This window comes from Cydia fagiglandana, chromosome 4 (assembly GCF_963556715.1).
Source record: "Cydia fagiglandana chromosome 4, ilCydFagi1.1, whole genome shotgun sequence".
NCBI classification, from domain to species: domain Eukaryota; kingdom Metazoa; phylum Arthropoda; class Insecta; order Lepidoptera; family Tortricidae; genus Cydia; species Cydia fagiglandana.
Window position 1 is genome coordinate 10,305,132 of NC_085935.1, and position 27,883 is coordinate 10,333,014.

Sequence of the window (27,883 nt, forward strand, 5' to 3'; positions counted from 1 at the left end):
GGGGAACAAACTGATGTTAAAGTACTCTACTAGTACCTACTTACTAAGTGTACATAACTAAGTGTTGTACTTAGGCCAAAATGGCGAGATATAACAATTACTTACTGAATGATTCGGCCCATGATACCTACTCCTGTCGCCCGAACGCCATGCGCAGTCGTTGTGTTGCGCTCGAGTGTCAACTGACCTCTCGTAGACCGATCACGAACGTAGCACCATGTATCATGTTCTTTCAAAAAGTTAATAATTTATTTGATTTATTTATTATAGTTCAATATTGTGTATTAATTAAAAAAAAAAGTGATTAAATGTTTATAAACAAGAAAATGCATAGTGGTAAGCAATGCTATTTTATTAATATGATTTCCTTTATTCATATTTGTTTATACAATAATATGACATAGGTATATAAAAAAAATACAAACATGTAACCTAAAAGAGTCATTTTACATTTGTTTATTGCTAAAGATGAGATTTAATTATAAATATTAGGATTATTATTTAATCGATAATTTAATTGATGCACAGCTAGACAAATTTAAGTAAGCTTATAGGATCGATCAAAATTAACCATTATTGGCATTTATACATGTTTAATTTACTTAGCAATTAAATTAAAATCTAAAAGATATAACGGAGGAAAGTAACTATTTATTACTGTACGTATTCGGTGCACAAGTTCTGCCACAAAGGTTTTAGCTAAAACCTTTGTGGCAGAACTTATAAATAAAAATAAATACAAATGTAAATACAAACCTTTGTAAATGTAATACAAAGGTTTAAATATAATAATGTAGCCATGATTTAAAAGCTTCTTTAATACTTATGAAAATAAAAATAATTAATTTTAAATTTAGATCGTGATTTTATTTTAATTCTTGGTTACATTGTGACTGTCGCTAGACGCAAACGCGCGGCTGGATTGTGATAAAACTGATTTAATTATCCTACGCAAAAGGGAGTAAAATTTAATAAAATATTTAAAATAGTTTATTTGTGTGAACCTGTACTTCAGCGTACCCTTCAAACCTTATTAACATAGAGTAGGTAATACTTTTCTGGAAAAAGCTTATTATTAACTGACGTAGATTTGGTAAAACGTGTAGAGTAGCAATGTTGGCAGTCAAATACACGTAAATTATATAAATAAAGTGAAAAGACAGACAGCTTTTATTTTCGGTAAGATTCAACCGTGTTATAAAAGAAAAGAAAAAATAGGGGAAAATCACATTGAACAACGCGCATGTTTTTGGGGTGTTTTTAATTACTTTTTTCGAATATGATATAAAATTATGCAAAACTGATACAACAAATTACGTGAAATAATATTGTAAGAAATTAACAATTAAAGAAGCTTATATAAACCATATACATATATGAATATGAATAATAAGGCAAAGGTAAATAAAACTTTTTTATCAGTAAAAACCTTTACGACAGAACTTATGGACTGACTAAGTATAAGAAACTTTTGATGTAACTTCGACATTGAAAAATGTTTACATTTAACTCAGAGTAAGTATATTAGAGTTAGAATTATTCAGACAGATTTATCAGCCATTAGTGCCATGACCTGACTTATTCTAGTGACCTTAAATAATCCACGGTCAATCTAGAAAAAGTTATTCTTAGTGGGAAAAAAGTTATCTATTTAGGGCCATGAGTGTTTTACGATGATACGATTTAAAAAATTTCCTCATATAATATTCTTAAAATTATATTGTGGCTATAGCCGTAACAAATAGAACTAAAACGTCGAGGAAAAAATTAATATGTGTTCACAATATAGTGTAATTTGATTGAAACGAAATTTCAAGAAAAGATAATATCAATATAAGTTTTATGGATTTATATTAGAAACGCTACAAAACTAATAAAAAATGTAATTTAGTTGTAGGCCGTTACGGTCTCAGTGACATCATATTATGAGATGAAAAATAGATAGTAACATTTGTAAATCGTTTCTTGCCACATAATATTAACATGAAAGTATGTACAAGTTACACAGTAGGAGAAAATACAGTTATTAATTCCAGAAAAAATAATGTCTAGCAACGGGTGCTGGGCCAAAATGCCGGTCCCAGACTAAATGGTCCAAGAACAGTGCGGTACAACAACACATTTTCACGATAAAAGTATTATTGAGGATACAGATTTGCATTAATTTGGTTATTAAAATTTGGAGACCGTGATGGCAAATATATAGGTATAGAGATTATAATTAAGGAATACAAATTAGTACTTATCAAATCAAAATTTTGGCGACTGAAAATATAATTGCCGTGACTTAATTAATATCAGCAATATCTAAGATAATTTTATATTGCAAAAGTGAATTATATAACATACAACATAGGAATAATAGTCATAATAGGGATGCTCAAGATATTGCGTGTGTGTACGTGTGTGTGTATGTGAGTATGTTGTGGCTCACGGAGAGGTGGTCATTCCACAACTTGGCAGCAGCAAATTTAAAACTCTCTGGTAGGACTTTTACATGCAGAATTCGACAATGCTGCCATTAATAACATTCACGTTTTGTATATTGGAGGTAAAAGTTTGTAGCCATTGTGCAAATGAAATTATTTTACAAATATATCAATACAATAATATGTTATTACATGGTCAATATATCAAAAATATAGAATCTGGGAGACCGAGCTTTGCTCGGAAAATATGTACAAAACTCAAAAATGCGCATTTTTCCAGAGATAAAACCTAGCGAGATCGATTTTTTGCCCCCGAAAACCCCTATGTAGCAAATTTCATCGAAATCGTTAGAGCCGGTTCCGAGATCCCCGAAAGATATGTATAAATAAATAAATATATAAACAAGAATTGCTATTGTGACATAAGACTGCAATTTTAAACTGCAATAATAGGTAGTATACGTAAATTGTACTTATATCTTTATTGCACTATTGAGGAAGCAATTATATCCAATCAGTTAATAAATTATGCCGGTAACAAAATATGGCTTTAAATATCGATTGTCGAAACCTAAAAATAGCTAATCTATTAAATAAAATAATAACTTTATGTTACGAATTAGTCTGAATGAATGTAATGTAATCTGTTAATCCGGAAACCAGGATTAACACTTACCTAAATGTAAAGAAGCGAAATACTTACGAGTAGGTGAGTACATATGTATATTTCTTGTGAAATAAGAGAGAATTCGTGTCTAATGTATGTAGGTAAATACTTAGTTAAAAAATGATAATTCGGACCAAACTCATAAAAATATAGTAAGTAGATATTTTTCAAACAGCCTGGGTACGTTGACAGACGTCATCAATATAATATTCCGAGATTTAGCGTTTTAAGGCATTTGTAAATTGTATGGAGATTTATTGTATACCTGCAGCTGTCACCATCCTCAAGTTGTTTGAAAAATACTATAGTATGAAAATTATAGTCACTTCTATTTTAAATTTGAAATAAAAACCAATAATATAATTATTACATTTACCTACAATAGGTAAGTACACCATTAATCACAAACCAAAACAAACTAAGTCAAGTTTTATTACAACAATATATCTAACCATTTTGCTCGTTTTAATCTTTGTGTCGAGTCTCTGTTATATGATACTGGGTAGTAAATGTTTTCCAGACTTGTGGATATCCGACTCTGCCAATTAACTCGTGCGGGTCGTATTTTTCGACAAACCATTACGCACGAGATAATCCACGCTCGCGTACCCCTCGTGATTATGCAAAAATACTGCTTTTAGGATCGTGAGGCGACGTATAAAGCGTCGACAAGGTTCCTTACACCTGATAAAGTCACATATTTTAATAATCATCTTGAAAAAATCACCTCAGCAGCAAATGCGCCACGTACTTACGTAAATCATACTCGTAAATTAGAAGAGGGTCACATCACATGCTTAATAGTGTAGTAAATAAAGGTAGTGGACCCCGCAGTAATTCCTCAGCCAGAAAAAGCTTTACAGTATGATAAAGTATCAATAAATAAAAAGTATTGTATAAATGCCCCCCGGTGCTCTGGCTATGGTAGCGGTCAGGGCATTAGCGGGGTCAGGGGTGCTAAGAATCTCCGGCAAAGATCCGGCTACCCACCCCGACGACGACTGGCCCTGGTAACACACAACATACGCACTATGAGGACTGACGAAAAGATCTGCGAGCTGGAAGAGGAACTGAGCAGGTTACACTGGGATATTGTAGGGTTATGCGAAGTCCGTAGAGAGGGGGAGGACACGACAACCCTGAAGTCTGGTAACTTGCTCTACCACCGGGAGGGCGACCAACAGTCCCAAGGTGGTGTCGGGTTTCTCGTTCACAAGTCCCTCATAAACAACATAATAACCATCGACAGTGTGTCGAGCAGGGTCGTATACCTAATACTCAGAATATCCAAAAGATATTCGCTGAAGGTCATTCAGGTATACGCACCGACCTCGTCACACTCCGATGATGAAGTAGAGGCTATGTATGAGGACGTAAGTAGGGCCATACATACTTCTAAAACCTACTTTACTGTTGTTATGGGGGACTTCAACGCAAAGTTGGGCAAGAGAAGCGGTGATGAGTTGAGAGTGGGGCAATTTGGGTATGGGCAACGGAACCCTAGGGGTCAGAGGCTGGCCGACTTTCTGGAGAGAGAGGAACTCTTCGTGATGAACTCTTTCTTCCAGAAGCCGCCTCACAGGAAATGGACCTGGATGAGTCCTGACGGTTCCACGAGAAACGAGATAGACTTCATCATGACCGACAAGAAACGGATATTCAGCGATGTCTCTGTGATCAACAGGGTAAAGACCGGTAGTGATCACCGAATCGTAAGAGGCTCACTGAATATCAATATTAAACTTGAAAAGGTCCAGCCTGTCCTGTCCTCCAGAAGCTCTTTAATTCCGTCTTGTGCGAGGGCAAAACGCCTGAAACATGGAATAGAGGCGAGGTGGTGCTGTTTTTCAAAAAAGGTGATAACAGCCTATTGAAGAACTACAGACCCATCACGCTTCTGAGCCATGTCTATAAGCTGTATTCAAGGGTCATCACGAACCGTCTCGAACACAGACTTGATGACTTCCAGCCTCCCGAACAAGCCGGGTTTCGAAAAGGCTATAGTACCATAGACCACATCCATACGCTGCGGCAAGTTATACAGAAGACCGAAGAGTATAACTTACCATTATGCTTAGCGTTTGTGGACTATGAGAAAGCCTTCGATTCGGTGGAAACATGGGCGGTGCTTGAGTCTCTTCAGCGATGCCATATTGACTATCGGTACATCGAAGTGTTGAAGTATTTGTATAGTAACGCCACCATGTCGGTCCGAGTACAGGAGCAGAGCACGAAGGCGATTCCATTGCAAAGAGGCGTAAGGCAGGGAGACGTTATCTCTCCGAAACTGTTTACTGCCGTAATGGAAGACACCTTCAAGCTCCTGGAATGGCAAGGACTTGGCATCAACATCAACGGCGAATACATCACTCACCTTCGGTTTGCCGACGATATCGTAGTCATGGCAAAGTCGATGGAGGAACTCAGCATGATGCTCGATGACCTCAACCGAGTTTCACAACGGGTGGGCTTGAAAATGAACATGGACAAGACGAAACTTATGTCAAATGCCAATGTCATCCCAGTCTCTGTTGGGAACTCGGTACTCGAAGTTGTTGACTCGTACATCTACCTAGGACAAGCAGTCGAATTAGGTACTCCAACTTCGAGAAGGAGGTCAACCGCCGAATCCAACTCGGTTGGGCAGCGTTCGGGAAACTACGTAATGTCTTTTCGTCCGACATATCTCAGTGCCTCAAGACGAAAGTCTTTAATCAATGTGTGTTACCAGCGATGACTTACGGCTCCGAAACGTGGTCTTTCACTATCGGCCTCATCTCAAAATTCAAAGTCGCTCAACGAGCTATGGAGAGGGCTATGCTCGGAGTTTCTCTGCGTGATCGAATCAGAAATGAGGAGATCCGTAGACGAACTAAAGTCACCGACATAGCTCACCGGATTAGCAAGCTGAAGTGGCAATGGGCAGGCCACATTGCGCGCAGAGAAGATGGCCGATGGGGTCGAAAAGTGCTCGAGTGGAGACCACGGACTAGCAAACGCAGCGTAGGACGTCCACCCACAAGATGGACGGACGACCTTGTTAAAGCCGCCGGAAGACGCTGGATGCGGGTGGCTTCCAACCGGTACGAATGGAGGTCCAAGGGGGAGGCCTATGTTCAGCAGTGGACGTCTTATGGCTGAGATGATGATGATGATGATTGTATACATTTCCAAAGAATAATAATAATAGTATTTAAGTAAATACCTAAAGTCTTAAATCGTTAATATCTTTTTACGGAAAATTGCTCCGTTTAAACTTTCTTCTCCGGACATGTTCATGTAACGTATTGCAACAATATATGAAATATCAAAAAAAAATCCCCGCAGAAATACCAATATTAACAAAATATAATTTTTTGGCGTGGCTTGGACCGGAAAATTGCTCAGTCTAATTTTTTCACTGTAATGCCATTTTATTGCCGATTTATACATACAAATTGAAAATCTAAAAAATTTACCATGTAACTATACTTTTTTTCAGAAATTGCTTTTTTACTCGCTGTGGAAAATTTATCTATCCATTTTATTTATTGAATTATGTTCACAGTTTTCTTTCCATTCAACTATAAAAACGTCCAAAAAAATAACGAGCGTATTCAAAACTAAACATGTCGGGAGCAGTGTATAGGGAGCGGGGTGTTCAAGGGATGACATTTCTTTTGGATATTTTGGATTTAAGTATATACGTGACTACTTAGTATATATTTAAAAAGAAATCAGGCTGAGAAATTTTCCACTCTCAGTTTTTTATAGTTCTAAAATACATAAACTTGGGTATGCATTTTTTTTGGATTTTCTTACCCACTACGCCAAATTATATTCTAAGATCATATAAGAAGGAAAAAATGGCAGAGCAATTTTCCGATGAAAATGAGCGCCAAAAAAGGAATTATCGTAAAAAAATATTCTCATGTTTTAGATTTTTTTCTAGTATCACATACTGATTACAAATAACTTATTTGGTAAAATACTTTTGGACGGAGGAATTACTCGGTTCAATATATAAACAGATTTGTATTTTTACGTGTAAATACCTAACTTAGGAGTGGTTTTTTTTTGGATATTTATATGTTAGTTTCAGCTCATACTATACAATAACCAAGCAAAATTTCATCGACTGAGAAATTAATGCATGGGTCTCCATACAACAACTTACTTCGTTTACTACACTATAATGCATAGGTATCCTCGTTAAACCGAACCAGGGGGCCGATTTTTGAATTTCGATCGCTCGATTTCGTCACTCGAAAATCGGTGGAAAACGGCGAAATGCTAATTTTTGAAATACGTGCGATCTAAATTTGGAATCTAGTGGTATTGACCACTCGATTTCAATTCTATTAGTAGAATTGAAACGCCTAGTAGTGGAGATATCATTTAACAAAATACACGACATCGAGTGGTCGAATTTCAAAAATCGGCCCCCAGTAGTAACAACGATTGTCTGCATTAAACAGTTCAGTACAACCTTTTTACATTTTTACTGTGCAATTTCAAGTATTTTACTACCTAAGTCCTTATAAGCTTAACTTATTTAAGAGCATTCATGCCTGTACGCGTGTTTAGAAAAGAGCGTTGCGAGGTTTAAATAAACTTTGCTCCCGTATGAAACAAAAATGTTCACCACAACAACGTTAGAAAAATCGCAACCGTAAACCATTACAATAAAATAAATAATAAAAAAAAAGTCTTATGTTACAAATCAAATTCAAATAATTACAATAATAATCGTTATGACATATAAAGCGTATGCGTATCACATACCTGTATAAGTGTTGATATTTAACATAATGTAAAAATCAATTCTGCCAGCCAGGATGAGGAATTAACTCAAATTTTGCACTTACGAGTATACTTTGGCACTCTTTTGGATAAAATGCAATGCAATGATAAATCACCAGTGTTTGAAAAGTATAAAGAGAGTTTGTCAAAAATTTATCTTATCATCAGATCCGGACCCGATTATACATAATAGAGGCAACTATTATCATCCCTTTCAAACTATAAAAGTGTTTCCCAAGTTGATAAAGTATGAAAGAAAGATGCATAAAAAAATCCTGACGAATTGAGAAAATCCCTCCTCCTTAATTTTAAAGTGTTAAAGCAATATAGCTCTGCAGTTATCATAAGATTTGTATTAATTTCCCTGTCTTTCGTCATCCAAGTCTTTAATTTATTTAAAAAGATGAATTAAAATTACTAAGAGACCTTGAAAATTTGTTTTCGTAACAGTTAAAATAATTCTCGAGGGTACCATTTGCATGTAAAGTTTGGGAAACATAAAATTAAGCGGAAAAGTAAGAGATGAAGAAATTTCCAAAGTTTAATTTTTGTTGTTGGAAAATCTTCATAAATTCATTAAGTGTAGGTACTTTAAATAATGTTAAATATGTATCTGCTTTAAATAGTTATCAAAATGCGCAAATTAAACAAATGAAAGAGCTTCTATGAACGCGAGGACAATTTACGTTCTTAATAGGCTACTGATTCAAAGATGCTGTGATGTGGGTACAATGACGCGCTCAGATTTGATAATAACTTAATTACTCCAGATAAGGAGACAGCAGCAGTCATCGATAACGGTGTCTACACAGTATACCTGAATGAGGAAGTTAAAACGTGAGTAAGTATATGTACTATGTACTTATCTACCTGTTTTCAATAAGATCCCAAATGGCTGGTTGAGTGATTGTTTGATAGCGAGATAGCTCCGAGCAATTAAAACTGATGAATGAAGACGAGCGATTATTAGTAATAATGGCAGATAGGCCAAGGGAAGGCGATGCTTCGAGTTCCAGCCACTCACAGTAAGAAGTTTCATGATTGATACTAGTTTTTCAAAGTGATGGTTCGTAGCTGACTAAGAGTGCGGCAAGAGGTACCTATTTATTTACTGTGAATGTTTTTTTTCCAGTGAGCCGCAATTTCCACCAATTATAAATTCAGAGAAAATAAATAAAATTGACAGTGTTGAAACTGTGGAAGCCAAATCAAATACTGACCAGCCAACAACAGCAACATTATGTATTCAATTATTAACTTTAATAATACTTGGTAAGTAATTATTTTATGTTGTTGATTTCATTATAATAGTGTTTTAAATATTAAAACGTAGTTTACCTGTGTACGTATAACTATGAGTTTATCAATTTATCATAAATAACTGATACTAATTATTTAATTTTAAGCTTAGTATTTATTCCTTATATTTCGTACATTTTAATCAATCAAATCAATTTAATCAATCAATCAAAGCATTTATTTTCAGGCAACTATAGCCCATAGATACATACCTTACAAACTAACATATATTTATGTATATACAATAATAAAATCTTAAATACTAAAAAAATACATTTTCGTGACGCAGTTGCTGCTGTGTTGTTGTTATGCATAGGTACTATTTTATGGTAATAATGACATAGCACTGTTTACAGGGTTGATGGCGTGGGGTCTGGCCTGGAGCCAGTGGGGCGACGGCTGGGAGTGGGGCGGGAAGTGGTTCAAGATTGGCCTCGTGGCAGCGGTAGCCTGGGGCAGTGGGCAAGCCCTTCAAGCCCTTACAACTATGCCTGGGATGTTGGCTGCCCTATTTACTGGCATTCTTGCTCAAAATACCGGTTTCCTTGACATGCGCGACTACATTGAAATAGATGGATTTTTAAGGTATGTAGCCACAATGCCTCAGTTTATTCTTGTGTTATGTTTTACGAATATCGGATTCAGAGTTACAATGAGAACGCCAGAACAATGAATAGTGGTTACTTAGATTTATTCATTGCTTCTATTTTGTGTAATCGGTAAGATAAATAAGTGCATTAGAAATACATATACTTACCTATACAAGCGGATAATGATAGAAAAGCAATTGTCACACTGTAGCTATTCAGATAGGGAAAAAGTGCTTACAATGGAAGTGCATCTAACCTTTGCCGACAGCTTGGGTTAGAGATTTTGGGAAGCGGGAGAACATAGGCTTTGCGCCAAGAAGAAGGAAAAACCCCAGATATGAGGGAAAAATTGATTATGTGGGTGAGTACAGGCAGTATATTTTCTAGGATAAGCATTACCATAACTCGTCCAATGTCATCGTGGTATTATTGGTTTCAATTGACCCACTGATCATAATGTTCTCTTTTATTGATCTACTCAACCAGCACAATTTGTATCTCGCCAAATTAAAATAATAACGACTGCCAACAATTAACGCGAGACCCTCGAGTTAAATTCGTAAGTGCTACGTAAATTCGTCAGACCTAAAAGTAAATATTTTTTGTTTTCGGACGGTACTAATTACCTACGGTAAATAATTATTCTACAATTATAGAAAGGCAAGGATGAGCATACCTGGGGCCCAATTTTTGAATTTCGAGCGCTGGATTTCGTCACTCGAAAATATGTGTAAAACGGTGAATTGCCATTTTTGAAATACGAGCAATAGAAACTGGGAATGTAGTAGTATCGACCACTCGTTTTCGATTCTTCGTTTAGAATTTAAATGCCTAGTAGTGTAGATATTCTTGAACGAAATACGTGAAATCGAGCGGTCGAAATTCCAAAATCGGCCCCTGAGCGTTTCTTTTATTTTTTGTTTTTTTTTTATATTGCCGCTTTTGTGTTATTTCTACTCAGAATCACGAGCTCTTTCGATCCTATCGGGATATAAAAATGTCCCAGAGTTTTTTTTCTATTGTGTTACCATTTCCCCATGTATGTTTGTAAAGTATATGGGGAAATGGTAACACAATAGAAAAAAAAAGATAAAAGGATAGTCTGAAAAATGTATGGAAATTTTAGACCACTTTTTTCCTCCCATTAGGATGAAAAGGGCTGGCGATCCTGACTAGAAATAACACAAAAGTGACAAATTAGGTCACAATATATAAAAATGGTAAAAATAAAAGAAACGATCACCTAGGTGGGCGTACATATACCGGGTGTGGCCTGTAACATGAGCAAATAATTAAAACATAGATTATACTCCTCAAACGGTGACACTTTTGTTCACCAACTTTTAAAAATTATGAAGTATTTAGAGTTCATATTTGTCACACAAAATAAATATTATCTTCAAAAGACGCCATCGCCATGCCATATCATTTGTGATTGACGTTGCTTGTCATGCCTTAAACATAACAAAATTCGCAATACATTGCGTTGCGTCTTAGAATAGACTTTAAAGTGTATTGAAAATCAAACCACAAGTTATTTTTAAAAGTTGCTGAACAAATGTTGGTCAGTATGAGGAGTACAGCAGTTAAATTTCCCGCTCGTATTACAGGCCACACCCGGTATAAGCGTAAATTATTGTCGCCCTATTTAAAATAAAATTACTAACAAGGAAAATATACTTCAGGAAAATATACCCAGTAGTGGTCCTTGGAAAAGGTTCACTGGGATGGAATGTGGACTACATGAGGAGCAACTGGCAACGGGTGGCGACGCTCGGCGGCGTTCCGTGGCTCGTGGAGGTGGTGGCGGTGGCTACATGTTCGCGCTTTCTTCTAAACTTCCCGTGGATTTGGGGTAAGAGTCTTTTTTATACCACGTTGGTAGCAAACAACGTGGTATACTTAACGGTGGTTAAGTATTAGATACAGTCAATATTCAGACACAATTGTAATATTGTTAATGAATAAATCAATAATATATATAATATAATATAACAAGCATACGACCCGCTCGATGGTAAGCAGTCACCGTAGCGTATGGACGCCTGCAACTCCAGAGGTGTTACATGCGCGTTGCCGACAGTTTAGTCTGCCTTTCTCAAGGTAGGTAATCTGCACCAATTAAATAACTATAGTTTTTAATGACATAGATGAGCCTACAATTATTTAAACATTCTGAGTCCTTTGTATTACCACCGACTAAGCAGTATCGCACGACGATTTAAAACAATAATATTTAGAATTCTTTATCGACTTGATTCCGTCAAGATAATACTTATTTATTTAATCTTTATTGCACAAAAGTAAAAACATCGTACCAAGGGTAAATGCAATGCTACAAAGCATGCTCTACCAGCCAACCTTCGGGCAAAGCAGATAAGTTGTAGGCGCGGCAATGTTAGATGTAAATGTAACATCTTGTAATAAATATTGGTATTAACTAACACAATTAAACTATAAAATATTATAGGTATACTTATCATAAATTGATGCACAGACATAAGTATTCATAAAAATACATAAATAATATCAATACAAACAGATACCTACATACAGAATCAGACAACCACGTAGGTATGAACATTTTTATAATATTTATAATCAAGATTTCTCCTGTGTAAAATTTCCAATATAAACATCCGATTTGCGATCGTTAGTGAATGTCACACTCCATATACCCAGAGTAATAAAATAAAATTTGTCACGGCCGCAGAACACAATGGGGAGCGTAGTGTGCGGTACAAAGCCAATTCAATAAAATCTGCTGCGGGACTCGTATTGCAAGGGGTTTGAATGCATTTTCACCGCATGGCGTGCATTATTGAAAGCGGCAGAAGCGCTGGCATTCAGGCTCGCTTTGCGATCGCTCTTTGTACTCAGGACTGACTTCTACTACCAAATTCACAAGAAACTTAGTCTCAACTGTGAGTTCCTCCCTGTTTAACTTGATATCTCGCTGTGATAACAATTTGTAATCAGAGATAGGTAAGTTTATTGTGGCTTGATGCGATGCGCTCTATAAGCGTTGCGAATAACATCCCTGAAGCGCACACGTTTAACTTATAGGTACCTGTCGTGGCTGCCTCAATTACAGGCCCGATTTACAAACAAAACCTCAAAGTGGAAACAGCTTTCAATGCTCGTTTCGTTTATTATTTTCACATTTAAGTGTTCCTTCAATTTGTTTTGTGGATTTTAAACTGTCGCTAGCAAATAGCCCGTTGAATTCTGCACAGACAATTAAATTGTAGTAGCGTAATGAATGAATTTTCAGGTTCCAGTTTGTTTTTCTGTGTTTGTTAAATTGTTACTGTTAAATTGATTAGTTCGGTTTTTGAAATACCTACATAGCATGAAAATATCGTAACTTTATTGTTTTCATATGTTTATAAACAATGACATGTAGCTTGTTATTTTTTTAAATCTTTTATTTAGAAAATCTCTATTTGTATATTTTACACGTGATATTTATTTAGTATACAAAATTGAAGTGTAGGTACTTAGACATGGCTAACTATATAATGGTTGTCACAACTCTTTTGAAGTCAGAAGCATCCTAAATATGTACTCGTACTTAATTGTTAAGAGTACATATAATATTTTCAGTATTCAGCAATACACTCAAATAAAGGGAGAACAAGTAACTTTGTTCAAAAATGAGTAGCAGTAAACTATTTAGTGTACAGAAACACAAGCGAAATGCAATGAAAAATTAGGTAAATGCAACTGAAAAGGCAAATTCAATATATGCAAAGGGCCCTATTTTCACTTTCCTTTACTTTAGTAATATTAAATTAAGAGCTATTTTCCAGGTTTCCTACTTGGTTCAGTATACTGTTCGTTGTCGTGGGCGGTGGTGATGCCCGGCGTCGCGAGACTAAGCGCCGCCAGCGGCTCCGCTCGCAACTGGGCGCAGCTGGTGAGCACCGCGGGCGGCACCGACACCGCGCTCAGTGTCGGCGTCTACGGACTCATCTTCAGCTTCATATTCACGGAAGAAAACCAACTGTATAAATATATCAAGGTATTCGTATAAATATATAATATATATATATAAATATAGGTATCGAGTTCTCGAGTAGAGACCGCGCATCGGCAAACATAGCGTAGGACGCCCTCAGACTAGATGGAGCGATGACCTTCGCAAGGCAGCTGACAAGAGTTGCCGCAAATCGTGCTCAATGGCGTGCAATAGGAGAGGCCTATGTCCAGCAGTGGACGAGAGTAGGATGATGATGATGATAATGATGATCAAGGTATTTTGATGACAAATAATGACATGGATTCTTGTAACTGCACAGCTCATCTTTCTTTGTCTTGTGCAATTTCTTTTATAAAGCGCAACTTGACGTACAAAGTCGCGTGCGACAAGGCAAGACGTGCCTTCTATATTCCCCTGGGATATCCCGCATCGGCAAACAGCTCATTTCTCATTCGTTTACAATGATGTGACTACGACTGCTCCTCATGCAACACGCGTATTTTCCATATGCTTCTGCCTATGTTTTTTTTTCTTCCTTGCGTTATCCCAGCATTTTGAGACGGCTCATGGGAACCTGGGGCCGGTCCGCTTGGCAACTAATCCCAAGAATTGACGTAGGCACTAGTTTTCACGAAAGCGACTACCATCTGACCTTCCAACCCAGAGGGTAAAATGGCCTTATTGGGATTAGTCCGGTTTCCTCACGATGTTTTCATCACTCACTACTGGTAAAAATCCTGAGAGACAACATCAAACTTGCACGCCAGTGGGCTTTTAAATATAAATATACACCCAGTATAGGTTCTACTGTAGACAAGTGGAATCGATAGACTATTTATTTTAAGCTGTTCTATAACTGCAGGCGGTAAGCCGCAGCGTTAAACGAACCGTGTCGGTTGGTCTACGAATAATAATTCTCACTCGTCTCGTCTCCACTCTGCAGTTGAATGGAATTCCAGGAAAATTATTTAAGTATTAAACTGAAAGTATTATTTTATACAGTTTCTGGTTTTTACCTGTTACAATCTCAAAATCTGCACTGAGTTTATGGACATTCAAGACTCTCAAGAGCAATGGAAACTGGTCACATTTCATAGAAATTTGCTTACAAAATTACTTTAATAATTATTAAGGGTACCAAACTTTCTGTCATTTTAATTACGTTTGCTTGAATATTGGGGTATTTCATAAGTTTTTAACTACCATATCTGCTGAGCTACATTGATCAGTCCGTCGGTTGTGGTTGGTTCATAGACAAAAATATCTTAGATTAAAAACGTTTTTCCTTTGTTAGTACCTATTTATTTACTTTTCAGACTTTATATCTAAAAATTATCTTTTAGGACTATTCTAAAGTACCTAAGGATTAAGTTGTAACTTTAATAATTTTTACTTCTACTTTTATAATTTTTGCCTCGGGGGGTTTTTTTTTACTTAAATTTAAATCGCTATAACATGAGGAACATGTGATATCACGATATGACGGAGCGGAATCACTTTGCACCAATAAGCCTTGAAAAATTCTATTAGGCTAAAGAAACTTGTGAAAAAGTTGATATATCAAGAATCGATTAGTTTTTGTATTTTTGAAATGTTGCGGAGACGTTATTGAATGGAAAGACAACCAGAAGCGGAAAAACACGAGTTAAAATGAGGAAAAAAAGAAACTAGGAACATACAGCGTGTTAAGTGTTAGACGATGGATTATATAGAAATTATACAAACTTCAAACAATAACACAGATTAAAAAGTTTTCCTTGTATAAGTTGTTAATACATTCCAGAAGATTTCAAGATAAAAATATTATTGCTAAGTATCCCCATTATTTATTTCTTCAGCAAGCCCCTTGTGATTGCATCAAACGTCGCCGTTAATTGATTCGCATAAGGGACATAGACTATAGAAATATATGGAAGAAATATTTGTGAAAATTACCTAAATCGATTTTAAAGAAGTCACAGCTCACAGTCTAAGTATTTTGATAGCATTCACCATGTTGTCACTACACTATAACAGTGCCGAAAGAGTATTTATACGATAGACATGCCAATTGCCAACAATGGCAAAAGGGTACTTTTGGCGAATGGTTCTAAATGAAGGCGGATGGCTACAGACTGGGTCCATATCAAGGAATATTTGAAAAGACACCTGTGTTATACTATCAACTAATCGGCAAATAACTCCGGCTTGAGCTACTTAATACACATGGTATTTGTCCTGCGGGCGCAGCATGGTTCCATTCTTCCATTTTATCGTCTGTCACTTTCTCACTTACATACTTGTTAGTACGTGACAGGTATGGTGATATGCGATAAAAATGCAACCGTGCTACCGCCGCTGGTCATCACTAAGGGCCCCCCCACATCTGGCGTCTTTCGAGCGTCGGCGTCGTCGGCGTCGGTCCAGCGCTATGGAAAATGACGTCGCTGCGCAGTTGCGTCGACGCTGCGTCGACGTTGCGTCGATGTCGGCCATAGAATTGTAGACGCCGACGCTCGAAAGACGCCAGATGTGGGGGGGCCCTAAGTCTGGGAGATGTCATTGTGAAATCCAAAGGCTGAAATGAAAGTCTAGTATATTCGTTTGACACTCGTAAACTATAATTTTTTCAGCTATATTCAATATATATTTCGCTCCAGTAGACCTTTATTTTCTATTTATTTGTAATTTTATGTGCCCACATTTTGGCGTATTCATGGTTTAAAATGTGATTTGGAAAAATGTTACAAAATGAATCAGTATTGTAAAAATAAAATATGCTTAATTAGCCAAGTAAATCAGTGTGTTATTCTGTTGTCATCAGGCTGGGTCGACCCTGTTTGTGGGCGTGATACTGGGAGTAGCATGGGGTATCCTGGCAGGGCTAGCACCACACCCGCGCGACTATTACGTCGCGGAGCTCCGGGTCCTCTTTGTGCTGGTCGGAGGACTCTTCGCCAACTTTATCCTCGTGCGCTTAGGATGGGCTGGAACCGGTATTACTTCTTGAATCATCTCAACTTTTTAATCCGAAATTTAATGTCTTTGCAACCATTGTAAAATTTCGACAATGAGGACGTAAGAAATATAGATTTTAAAATCAGTAAATCTCGCTTGTATGTGCATACTTATACTTGTACATTGATGCAAGTAATCATTGAAAACTGGTTTTCAATACAACGAAATTCGGATCAATTTTACAATTTATTATAAAGTCAAAAACTGAATTAGCAATAGAAAGCAAATTATCGCCTTATGCCTAAATGCAGTTAGAGAATTACGTGAAGCGTAACAATAAATATTTTATCTATTTATATCAAAAGAGAGAATATTTACCATAAGAGTAGCAATGCTAACTTTATTTAAGCTTAAATAATCCAGTATAACTAGGTTCACTGAATTGTAATCAAGTTAGAAATAATGTTTGTTTTGAATGTTTAGCTGGAGTTGCTGTGTTGGCCTGCAACGCAACGGCCGCGATGTTCTGGGCGCGAGACGGGTGGAAAATCAACAACAACCCCGCGTCTACAGCCTACCGGGTGTTCTGGGCTGCCTGTGAGCCAACTGTGTTTGCTTACACGGGCACTTTCTTTGTGGTAAGTTTCTCTTTAATAGTAAATAGGTAGTTTATGTGACTACTACATCAATAAACTGTACATGCTTTGTCTACACACATTATAAGCTCTTTATGCTGTGTTCAGGAACCGCATGCTACGACCAGCATTGCGGCACCGTTGCTTTGTCACGGATATCATAAGCGTCTCTAAAATATCGCTCGCTTATACACTGATTGATCGAACTGTAAACGATCGCACGTTTTACATGAAAGTGGTGCGAGAGTTAATTTCTAAACAACAAAACAAACTATTTTTGCGACAATTCAAACTAATCGTCAAAATGCGGTAAATGCAATTTTTTTATTCAGACCGCCCCAACAGACTCATCGTTCGATATCAAGTAGGTAACATGCGAGATTTGTCAAAATTGTTTTATTCAAATAAAACGTCTTTTAGACTGATGGAATGGATGTGAAATAAAAATTTAATTGAAATTTGAATGTCTTAAAACCGAATTTTAACGAAACAATTTATCGTTATGCTGGCCGCAATCTGCGGTTTTTGAACGCATCATAGAAGGTATGTGATATGTGTGTAGATATAAAATAAATAGACACCCTGGCGGCAACTTATTATCAAATGTATGTACCATAGACAGGTTTCTGTAAATAGAGTTTCATACACGTGTTCGTGGAGTCGTCTCAAGAGACACTACAGAACAATTCAACAGGAAAGAAAGACGAACAAACAATACAGTTAAATGCCACAATAATATGGTCCTCAAGTCAGCAAATATACGTTGTGTACAACATTCATTTTTATAGCTCGATTAACAAATACGATAAATCAATAGCAGCATTCATTCGAACTCACTCATAGTACTCAAGTACCTACACAAATAAAAATGAACGAAATGGGCAAAAAAATTCAAGGAATGTTCCTAAATTGGACAAGGGCGTTTCGGATTGAGTAGGTACTTTTTGTGAGTGTTACCCTACAACGCACATAGCTCGAGTTCTTTTTTTTTTGCGAAATGAATTCAACTTCGTTATTAGTTCCCGAAGCTTTCCATACTTTGCAGCATCCGTGGTCTCCGGTAAACTTTGGTGTTTGTCTGATATGAATATAAAATGGTTTAACCGGTATTTTTAAATTCATGCGGCATCTGCAGCTTCCAGGCTCCAAGTAGTGTGTCTGACATGCTTAGGTGCATAATAGAGAACTTTTCAAGGAATTTCTAAAATACCTGATAGGTATGCTATGTGTTAGAGCCACTCAAAATTATTTGCTTGGAATCGTCTTTACTGTTGTGTAGGTCATCAAACTGACCTGTGGCTTTCATTAATTTATTTATCCTTGATTATAACATAGAATGACGTTTTATAGTAAGTATATATAGAATACTAAATATTTTATAAGTCATGACCATGACGACTACGAACGGAGACTATTTTTGTTAGTACTTACGACTATAAGTACTAACAAAAATAATCTCCGTTGGTCCTTAAAAATTAATGAAAATTGAAACCAAAGCAGGCCGCGTAGCCAAGATGCCAATCGCTAACGCTCCGTAGCGATCGAAACGCAATTGTCACTGTCACACTCATGTGGAAGAGTGATAGAGATACATAATGCTTTTTGTTGTCGAAGCGATAGCGATTGTAACCTTGGCTAGGCGGCCTGGTTCCTTATGCACATAAAGTATAAGAACCCTTTTTTCTATAATCGGTTAAAAAACTGTTATGAAGTTTATTGAAGACTCCGTTTGACTCATCAGCATTTTTTGGACTCTTAAAAAGTTGTTTAATTTACAAAACAAAGGCCGCTTTAGTAAAGTCAGTACTCATTAACAAATATAGTAATATAACAATTAACAGACACGTATGTATGTATAATTAACAGAGCTCGGCAGGGGTGAGCCATTTTGACGTCACTTGTGTCAAGTGTAGATATTAATATAGATACATCTTAGAAAGAAATATTAAAATAAAACTTTATTAATTATAATTAAACTAAAATGACGATGCCTTATGTACAAATAAACTTTAATAGTAGCATATGGATGGATATACATATTATTTGAAGAGGTTTACTAAAAAAGGTTGCTATAAAATTTATTTGTTTTAATGGCGACGTAAAGATCGTAGCGGAAAGGCAGCCTAAATAAAATAATTTCTTTAGTTATTAAATTACACCACATACTTATACCATCGAATGACAAGGCATGTCCATGTTGTGCAAACTCTGAAAACAGCTCACCCCCGCCGAGCTCTGATAATTAAAGTCATCTTCGAATAAGTATAGGAAACACTAATGTCAAATCTGTATTAAAGATAGCTCGGTCATATCATACAACAAAAGGTCATATCTAGAAAACGTTATTGAACGTTTTTAGCGGCCACAGCTAATTGAGCGCCGCCGCCGCCGCGCGTAGGTAATAAGCACCAATCACGGCAATCACGCAGTAATCCACCCGTTCACAACATTGACACACAAAGCAATGAATTAACAATCGAAGAATATTGAATGTACGAAAAACCGCACCGGTTATTGTTTTGCGTTTTGTTACCCACGCGTGTGTTTTGTTTTGTTGTGTTTTTATAATGTGGGAACAAATCAATCAAGGCTGTTTGTTACATTGACGACTTTTCCTTTAATATTTGAGAAAACGAAAATAACTGTAACGTCAGTTTTTGGCATTATCAAAACTGGTCATATTATTATAAATATCTGCCTATCTGGGTGACCAAGCTTAGCTCGGAAAACATAGTATAAAAACTCAAAAATGCCCGTTTTCCCAGAGATAAGACCTAGCTAGATCGATTTTTCGCCTCCGGAAACTCCTAGCAAATTTCATCGAAATCGTTACAGCCGTTTCTGATATCTCCGAAATATATTTATAAATAATTATACAAGAATTGCTCGTTTAAAGGTATAAGATAGGCTACTTTCTTTTAGACAGCTTCAATACTTGATAATAATCAAACGTTGTGAGATTACTTAGGCTTAAACGCGGCACACGAAGAAAATAAGGGCACGCTTATTTTTTGCTCTTTCAATTACGCGTAAATATTTTTTGAATTTTCGGGGAAGGAAAACGTCGTGAGGAAACCGGACTAATCCCAACAAGGCCTAGTTTCTCTGGGTTGGAAGGTCGGATGGCAATCGCTTTCGTAAAAACTAGGTATGTAGTGCCTACGTCAATTCTTGGGATCAGGCTGTAAAGCGGACCCCAGGCTCCCATGAGCCGTGGCTTAAATGCCGGGATGACGCAAGGAAGATGATGATTTTTGGATTAATAAAAACTTAAATTAAAAGGCGCTTTGTACCAAAAAAATATGTAGTACATACGTACTTACAATAATTATATGTACGAGTAGGATTATGCCGTGAAAAGTCAAAACACAGGCAGACAAACAGATGATAGATTTCATATTTCTATAATAATTATAGCTCAGCTAATCCCCAAAGGTGATGTATTATTGGAAATCCACACCAATAACACATATTAGTTCTTAAGTAAAAAATCAGAGAAAAATATTTAAATTACATTGACTAAGTTTCATGTTTTTTTTATTTTTCAGATAGACAATGATCTGTGGGATGTTATGTTAATTGGGTTAGCAATTCTACTGATCTGTTTGACTGTGAGACTAACGACGGCAGCGCTCGTCTGCTGGGACATGACCCTCAAGGAAAGAATCTTCGTTTGCTGCACCTGGGTACCCAAATCCATAGTCGAGGTAGGTCCCCAAATCCAATCTACCCGCTAACCCCGAAATGATACTATGGGACGGGGATTCGACTGTTATAGTTCGTTTTTTTAGCATTAGAAATAAGGTAAACAATCTTGATGCATGTGTCTTTTAATTGAAAAACACATTTTAAAAATAAGTTACGGCAAATATGTAACAATTATGAGTCTAATACGATCATATATATTCTTCTGCTTTCATAAGTAATAGTTTTTGATTTTTAAAAAGCGTTTTTCAATTAAAAGATATGTCATGATTAGGGATGTACCGACTAGTCGCCGACTAGTCGGGAAAGTCGACGATCCGGCCACATTTGTAGTCGGCGATTAGTCGGCGACTAGTCGGCAAAAATGGCCGATTAGTCGGCACTTTATTAGTGAATGAAAAACAGACAAAAAGAAATGAACAGTAAATATGTACCATATGTTATATGTCTATTTTACTAAAATACCTATTCAGGTTGCATACGAAAACTTTAGTTCATATAATTGACCGTTTGATCGTTATCGTATGTTGGTGGGCTGGTGTTTTCCTCTACAGGTCGATCTCAACTGATTCTCGTGTAATTTGATATGCAAGTTCGATAGTTAAATAATTTTATTATAATTCCGTTTTTGGCTTTTTTTATGGTGGAGCCATGGGGAACTATTAATGATATTGCAAAATTTTCAGACTTAGACAGGGCACGTTGCTCGTAAAGACGCTGACCACAGGGGATAGGTTCTTCGAAACGCAACTGTCACTGTCGCACTAATATGGAAGAGTGATAGAGAGACACAAAGCATTTCGTTGTCGAAGCGATAGCGATTGTAACCTTGGCTAGACCGGCAGGATCGCAAAATAAAAGAAAGACAGAAATTGAACCTGTAGACTCTACAGGTTCAATTTCAATTTCAATTAGCTTGGCTAAAAGGTGTTCTCTACACTGTAGCGTAAGCAAAGGAGCAAAACCCCCCTACCTACTACCCGGACTACCTGAACTTATACGAAACTAATGATCTGGCCGACTAGCCGACTAGTCGGCCGACTAATCGGCCATTCGAGCGCCGATTAGTCGGCTAGTCGGCCAAATCAATAGTCGGTACATCACTAGTCATGATCGCTTACCTTCTTGCAAGTTCTTTCTAATTCTAAAAAAAACGAACTAGATGTACAACTAGTATGCTATATAATTACATAGATTCGCATGTAGGTACTTACGAACAAAATCCTACTAAAACGCCTGTTATCAATGTTTACGAGTATGGCAGGTAAATATTTTACGGACTAAAATGGCAACAATAAAATAACATAACATTTTTAAAATATTACCTACGGATTGTTTTGAAACTTTACACAAAATATCCGCACAGTAATTAACTGACGGAATTTTCTCTGTTAAAAAAATCAGCATTTCACTCGGATAATGCTGAAAGTAATAAATATAATCAATCATGAATTCTGATTTTAACAGCCAAATGTAGATACTTGGAGAAGAAAGTGAGCCATCACATTCATAGTTTTTATTCAATACAAAGAACGCCGTACCTAAGTGTTATTTATTAGGTAATAAGTAATTTTTATTAGCATCTTGTGTTGATAATGTCTTAAGTTATATGGTCCTTACTGACTACTGTCGTATGACACAAGTGATGCTATTAGTGTTATCATCTCGTAAATCAAGATTTTTAAGGGAAATAACTAAGAATACAAGTATCAGTATTGCGATACAGCGGGGAAATGCCGCCAGCATCCTTGGTCCAATGCCTCAGGGGCCTATTTTAGATTTAAGCTAGTTATTAATTTCGTTTAGTTATACCACTGTATATATATTGCATGTAAATAAATGATTTAAAAGAATACAAGTAAAGATTTGATGTTGATGATATATACGATTCTTAAGGCCCTTAAGGGTAATGTGTAACAGAATTTCATTAGTTTGTATAATTTTAAATTTTACTTCCGACATCATTGATGTATAATCGTTATTCTTCTTATAGCTTTCTAGTTTATTTTTACTGTGCCACGAATTATTTCAAATCTTGCACCAACTTGGCACCAAATGGTCGCGCTATACTTAAGAGGGGGCGAAATAAGTAAAAGTACGGTTTTGTTATCCTCGAAAATATAGTCCCTAGTTTCAGAGTGATTTTTTAAATACCATACCTGCCTAAATTCAATATAAAAACTGCAGTTTTACGTTAGGCCCCTCTTAACCTAGGATTTGGTGTGCAGCATAGACGGACTCTATTTTTATCTAACTGCTTCCAGGCTGTATTGGCACCAACGGCTCTAACGGCGGTCATCTCCCGGGGGCCCCACCAGGATTACGAAAACGATTTGGCGTGCGCGGTCAACATTCTGCGACTCCTGGTTCAAGCCATCATCATCACCACCCCCATAGGATACCTACTAACTAATCATTTAGGACCAATATTACTTAAAGTACCAAAGAAATCCTGTGACGATAAAAATATAACATAATCGTAAAGACTAGCTATTTACTCTTTATATCTAAGCCAGACCTAAGCTAAATTGTATAAGTTTTATATGACTTTGGAATAGTTCTCGAGATGTACTGTACATTGACTTTACTCTTATAATAATATAGGTAAGTAGTTTTGGCTTGTTTTATATAGATACGTGAATTCAAAGTAATCGAATTGACATTTTTATTTATATAAACAGATAGAATATTTGAATCTCTTGGTTGATTTGTTGGGTTAAATATTGCGTTATGTATTAGGTACACAAAATGTTGTTAAATTTTAATTTAATAGACAGAGTATTAGATATGAAGAAATAAATTATTATAATTATTTACTTTGTAAGACTTAGGAAAATGTCCATGCAAAATTATAGTTGAAACATCCTGGAGCGATATAAATAAGACTTTATCTATCTCTAAATTAATTTCAACATTCACATTTCTCACCTTTCATAAATAAGTTTATGGTTAATAAAGGTTTAATAGTTATAAAACTTAAAAAAAAAAACAACTTCAACTTTTATATACGCTAGTATCTGATTGGTGTTTGAAGTCGGTGCCAAACCAAATCTTAAAAGCGACGACAAGTAGGTACAGGTAGCATAAGTAAACAATTTAGAATATAAATATACCAAAGTCTTGATTCTTAAGTAATGTAACTGCTACTTAATTAGACGTAAGGATTTATTTAGTCATTAAGATAAACATTATTATAAGCTCGTAGGTAAGATATTAGCACTTTTTTCATGTAGGTAAGTACTTAAGTATTATTTTATTAGACTCATCGCAGTCAAGGTCATAGATATAGTCTGTAAAACAACTTTGTCAGTATGAAAAGGCGCGAAATTCTATGTGACAGTAACCATACGTGCCTACTCTTTTTAAATTTGCCGCTCTTTTCTACTGACGGAAGTAGACGTTAGATGTCGACTAAGAAATATCGCGCGTTTTGCTAAGTAAACTGACGTATGGAGTGACCACTCTTTCTTTACTTATTAACCGACTTCCATTTCATAGAAGGAGGAGGTTCTGTATTCGGTTGTGGCTTTTTTTTTTTTTCTATGTACGTTCACCGATTACTCCGACATCCGTAGTCCGATTTGAGTAATTCTTTTTTTGTTTGAAAGGAGCTACCTCCGAGTTGGTCCCATTTTAATTTGGTTCTGTTCTGATGATGGGATCCATGAGGAATTGAGGGAACTCCTCAATTTTTAAAGGCACATGCATGGTGATTTGGGTGTTTTCTTAAGCAACTCGAGCATTTTCTCCCGAAAACCACCACTTTGATGAAGTAGACCTGATGATGATGATTGTTTTGATGATAATGATGATGATTTTTTAAATGTAGTATGTTCAGCGATTACTCCGGCACCTGTGATCCGATTTGAGTAATTCTTTTTTTGTTTGGAAGGAGTTACCTCCACGGTGTTTCCGTATTATTTTTGGTTCTGGTCTGATGATGGAATCCATGAGGAATTGAGGGAACTCCTCAATTTTTAAAGGCACATGCATGGTGATTTGGGTGTTTTCTTAAGCAACTCGAGCATTTTCTCCCGAAAACCACCACTTTGATGAAGTAGACCTGATGATGATGATTGTTTTGATGATAATGATGATGATTTTTAAATGTAGTATGTTCAGCAATTACTCCGGCACCTGTGATCCGATTTGAGTAATTCTTTTTTTGTTTGGAAGGAGTTACCTCCAAGGTGTTTCCGTATTATTTTTGGTTCTGGTCTGATGATGGAATCCATGAGGAATTGAGGGAACTCCTCAGTTTTTAAAGGCACGTGTAAAGTGATTTCGGTGTTTTCTAAAGTAACTCGAGCATTTGCTTCCGAAAACCGCCAATTTGATGTAGTGCAAGTGTAGCCAAGTGTAGCCTTACCACGAATTTGACATTGACATATTCGCTAAGTTAGCGACGCTAACGTCTTCGTAACTTACTATTTATGCATCTCGCTCGCACTAATATGCCAGTACGAGCGAGATGCAAAGAAAGTAAGTTACACACACGCTAGCGAATAAATCAATGTCAAACTCTTGGTAAGCTGGTAAGGCTACTGATCGGGGGTTAGGGTTAGGAGTTAAGGCGAAGCGAAGTTAAGGGAATGGCGGTTGAAGGGCTGCTGGTTCAGGGTCGAGGGGTTCATGGATCAGGGGTTGATGCGCTGTGAGGTAGAGTGATCGGGGAGTTGAGGGATTGGGTCAGCGGCGGGGCGGAGGATGGATTTAGTGTAGTGACAGGAATTATAATTTACCAGACGGACTCGAAAAAATTCCTGATTAAGTACATATTTATTAAAGTAGATACACGAATTTAGTTTTAATCATGATGTTGTTTTTCATTCATGCGTCGCGCACTTAACAATGCGTTAAAAACTAAAAATGGAAAAATAAAAACTTTTTACAAAAAAAAGAAAACCGACTTCAAAAAGGATGAAATAACATATTATCCTTTTTAAGTCTATGCGTTACCAACTGATATGTTTGAAGTCGGTGCCAAGCCAAGTAGTAACAATACCCGTCAAAAATAATCAGCTTTAAACCCCATTAGAACTGTACTAATGAGTATTATAAATGTGTAAGTAATTCTGTCTGCCTCTTTGTCGCCTTTTCATGGCTAAACCATTGAACCGCTTTAGGTGAAATTTGGCAAGAACGTAAATTCCTTGATTTGTTTTATATTTTGAAATGTAGTCCTCTGAATAAGGGACGGGAAATAACTCAGTCTCAATCCCACGCTTGCGTGCCGACAAACATGGTACGGACTGTACCAAGAAGGTTTGATCGTGTGTTCTTAGGTACAGTCGACGTCAAAGATATGTTTACACTTTTGCACCGTACTCCTTTGTAATATGTAATATAAGACGAAAAGTGTAAACATATTTTTAACGACGACTGTACCTACAGAAAGTACGTTCATTGTCGTCGCGTAAGGCAATCCAACGTAAATCATTATAGAATCGCACCAAAATCATGGTATGCTTCAAACGTTGGCTTGGCACCGACTTCAAACATATCAGTTGGTAACGCATAGACTTAAAAAGGATAATATGTTATTTCATCCTTTTTGAAGTCGGTTTTCTTTTTTTTGTAAAAAGTTTTTATATTACTCTATGGTACGTACAGGCAAGAAAGTGGTCTACCACTTTTCGACTCTATCAATCAGATAATAGAGTCGAAAAGTGGTAAACCACTTTCTTGGCTGACTGTACGTGTGATTTTCTAATATGTAGGTACGACTCTTCATCTCGCTACTATAATTAGGTACTCGTATATTCGTAATATAATACGAGATACTAACTAATTACCTATATTGGTATGTTGTCTTTATTTATTTTAAACTTATAGCAATAAATCAGTCACTTCGCACTTATCTGGTTTTATTTATGGCAACTAATGAAACCGTTGACTTAGTACTTCCATTTCTATTGTGCTGATAAGCTGTGTGTTTTGGTATGTTAATTTTAGACTGTAGGTAGCACAACATGAACTTTATGTATTGTAGGAAACCATACAAATTTAATTTGCAGGCTACATTGTAAATTGTAGCTTATCGTACTTATATAAAGGCAAAACTCTCCATGCACGTGGGCAGACCTACTTAATCGTATGAAAAGTTCATAACAATTAAGCAGCATTATATGGCAAGGCTGGGGAATAGCAAGATTCAAGAAACAAGAAATTATTTTGATTTAAACACAGTAGGTACATATTATAATATACTGTGTTCATCGTTATTTGCGTTATTTGACATCTGTCACTCACAACAGCAATACAACGTAAAATGTCTTGCACATCGAAATCACAAAGGAAAACAAATGCACTGCGAACGTTTACGTTCAACGTCTTTTTTTTTTAATTTTAGGGTTGGCCGGACACCACCGTTATGAATCGGTAGTAGTCTAAGTAAATCGATATGAATTTTTCATTTTTCTTTTAATAAAAGTAAGGAAAAGGTGGATAATTAACTGTAAATATGGATATATTTATCGTCACCTAACAGACAACAAATTTGACACAGAAATAACATAAATAAACTTTAAAATAGATCCCCAGTTAGTTTAGATTTTGACGATGGGTGCGACCTACTCGGTCGGTGTATTAAATGCATTTACCTTGCGGGAAAACCATATAATTCTAGCTTTATTTAAATCTCAAATAAAAATTCATTATACGTCACAATTCGATACCTCAGTCTACGTGCCATCCATAGGCCACCAAACGAAGGAAAAACAGGGGAAATAATTCGTGTATGAGCGAATTTTGGCATAGTTGTAGGTCAAGGTGCCTTACACAACATACTGAAAGTACTGGTGGATGGGGGGTGTGCTAACGGGTGGAGGGGGGTTTAAAGGTCCCTTTTTTTAGGT

The 27,883-nt window shown here is 36.4% G+C and overlaps 1 protein-coding gene across 4 annotated transcripts; it reads left to right on the forward strand.

Annotated features, from left to right (window-relative positions):
• Window positions 1-225: 225 nt before the first annotated feature.
• On the forward strand, window positions 226-26,882 carry LOC134663646 (sodium/hydrogen exchanger 9B2-like). 4 transcript variants are annotated; one of them, XM_063520074.1, is made up of 10 exons: window positions 226-239; window positions 8,649-8,719; window positions 9,011-9,150; window positions 9,534-9,762; window positions 11,453-11,622; window positions 13,580-13,791; window positions 16,553-16,724; window positions 17,170-17,324; window positions 20,870-21,028; window positions 23,291-26,882. In XM_063520074.1, exons 2-10 carry the CDS (start codon window positions 8,700-8,702, stop codon window positions 23,501-23,503), a joined length of 1,470 nt encoding a protein of 489 aa, XP_063376144.1. In that variant the 5' UTR covers window positions 226-239; window positions 8,649-8,699; the 3' UTR covers window positions 23,504-26,882. The 4 variants fall into 4 exon arrangements, with proteins under 4 accessions (XP_063376144.1, XP_063376143.1, XP_063376141.1 ...); XM_063520073.1 differs by lacking the exon at window positions 226-239 and adding an exon at window positions 257-336; XM_063520071.1 differs by lacking the exon at window positions 226-239 and adding an exon at window positions 312-336 and having other exon boundaries at window positions 8,649-8,715.
• Window positions 26,883-27,883: the final 1,001 nt, after the last annotated feature.

What these genes read in the sequence shown, in the direction of transcription:
- LOC134663646 (XM_063520072.1), top strand. Translation starts at nt 8,824, where the DNA reads ATGAATGAAGACGAGCGATTATTAGTAATAATGGCAGATAGGCCAAGG. An exon ending in TCGAGTTCCAGCCACTCACA is followed by an intron (nt 8,904 to 9,010) that starts GTAAGAAGTTTC and finishes TTTTTTTTCCAG; the next exon opens with TGAGCCGCAATTTCCACCAA. An exon ending in GAAATAGATGGATTTTTAAG is followed by an intron (nt 9,763 to 11,452) that starts GTATGTAGCCAC and finishes AATATACTTCAG; the next exon opens with GAAAATATACCCAGTAGTGG.